Genomic DNA, 991 nt, shown 5'->3' with positions numbered 1-991 from the left:
AGCAGTCAATGCCTTAGGCATCATGCCAACAAGCTCCTTGGGCACTAATAGGCGGGGCTAAAAGAGCTTCGTCCCACCTGTTGGAGCAGGACAGAGGCCAGAGAGGCTAAGAGGCCAGGGGTCATGGAGACACCTGCCTACAGGCACTGCTAAGGGGAGGCTGTCCTCGTGGAGAATTGTACCCTGAATCATTTCTGATCCTGAGTTGTACCCTGTTACTTCCGTAATAAATGCCCTTGTCTGTGAGTCCTGTGTGGCCGCTGTGACGGAATTATAGAGCCCAGCAGAGAAGAGGTGATGCTGTGGGAGGGGCGGCCGGTGTCAGAGTCGGTAACAGGCTGGGAGGGGGGCGGCAGGTCTGACCTGCGTCTCATAGGAATCAGCCTCGGACTGTAGATCTTGATCCTCCTCCTCCATCGTACAGTTAGAGGCGGGCAGATGCCTCCGCCATGCCATTTTTACAAGATGATAGAAGGCTAGACAGATAGATCAAACCAAACTCACCACTATCAGTCGATTCCGACTCATGGCGACCTCCACTGGGTTTCCAAGGCTGTAAATCTTTATGGAAGTAGATTGCCTATCTTCCTTCCATGGAGCAGCTGGTGGGTTTGAACCGCCAGCCTTCTGGTCAGCAGCCAAATGCCTTATCCCCATACCACCAGAGCTCCCTGACAGACAGACAGCTGCTGTCAAGGTGCTGTGGCCACCTTATGTACAACGTAATGGCACGCTGCCAGGCCCTGCGTCACCACCACAGCCGCCGGCATGTTTTCGTTGGCCGCACCATCTCTTCAGCCCAGGATGGCCCACGTGTGCAGAGCTGACCTGCCCCATGGGTTTTCCGGGTTGTGCTCTTTCAGAAGGGGCCCACCAGGCCTGCCTTCCAAGGCACCTCTGGTGGGTCGGAGCCCAGACCTGTTTGCAGCGGCCACGGGCTCCTTCAAAGACACGAGGCAAGTGGAGAGAAATGCCTACCACAGACATGTCC

At 56.0% G+C, this 991-nt stretch overlaps 1 protein-coding gene across 1 annotated transcript in view; it reads left to right on the top strand.

The window, feature by feature from the left end:
- Nucleotides 1-725: 725 nt before the first annotated feature.
- LOC103211032 (leukocyte immunoglobulin-like receptor subfamily B member 3) overlaps nt 726-991 on the top strand; it is a 43,682-nt gene continuing 43,416 nt past the window's right edge. Inside the window, exon 1 of the mRNA XM_042783119.1 lies at nt 726-813. Within this exon, the coding sequence (XP_042639053.1) occupies nt 726-813 (88 nt within the window). The remainder of the gene's footprint in view (nt 814-991) is intronic.

The sequence above is a fragment of the Orycteropus afer genome, unplaced genomic scaffold (assembly GCF_000298275.1).
Source record: "Orycteropus afer afer isolate SDZICR_OR568_19922 unplaced genomic scaffold, OryAfe1.0 scaffold00689, whole genome shotgun sequence".
Lineage (NCBI taxonomy): Eukaryota > Metazoa > Chordata > Mammalia > Tubulidentata > Orycteropodidae > Orycteropus > Orycteropus afer.
The sequence above is the reverse complement of the archived record's forward strand: the minus strand, read 5'-3'. Positions and strand labels throughout refer to the sequence as shown.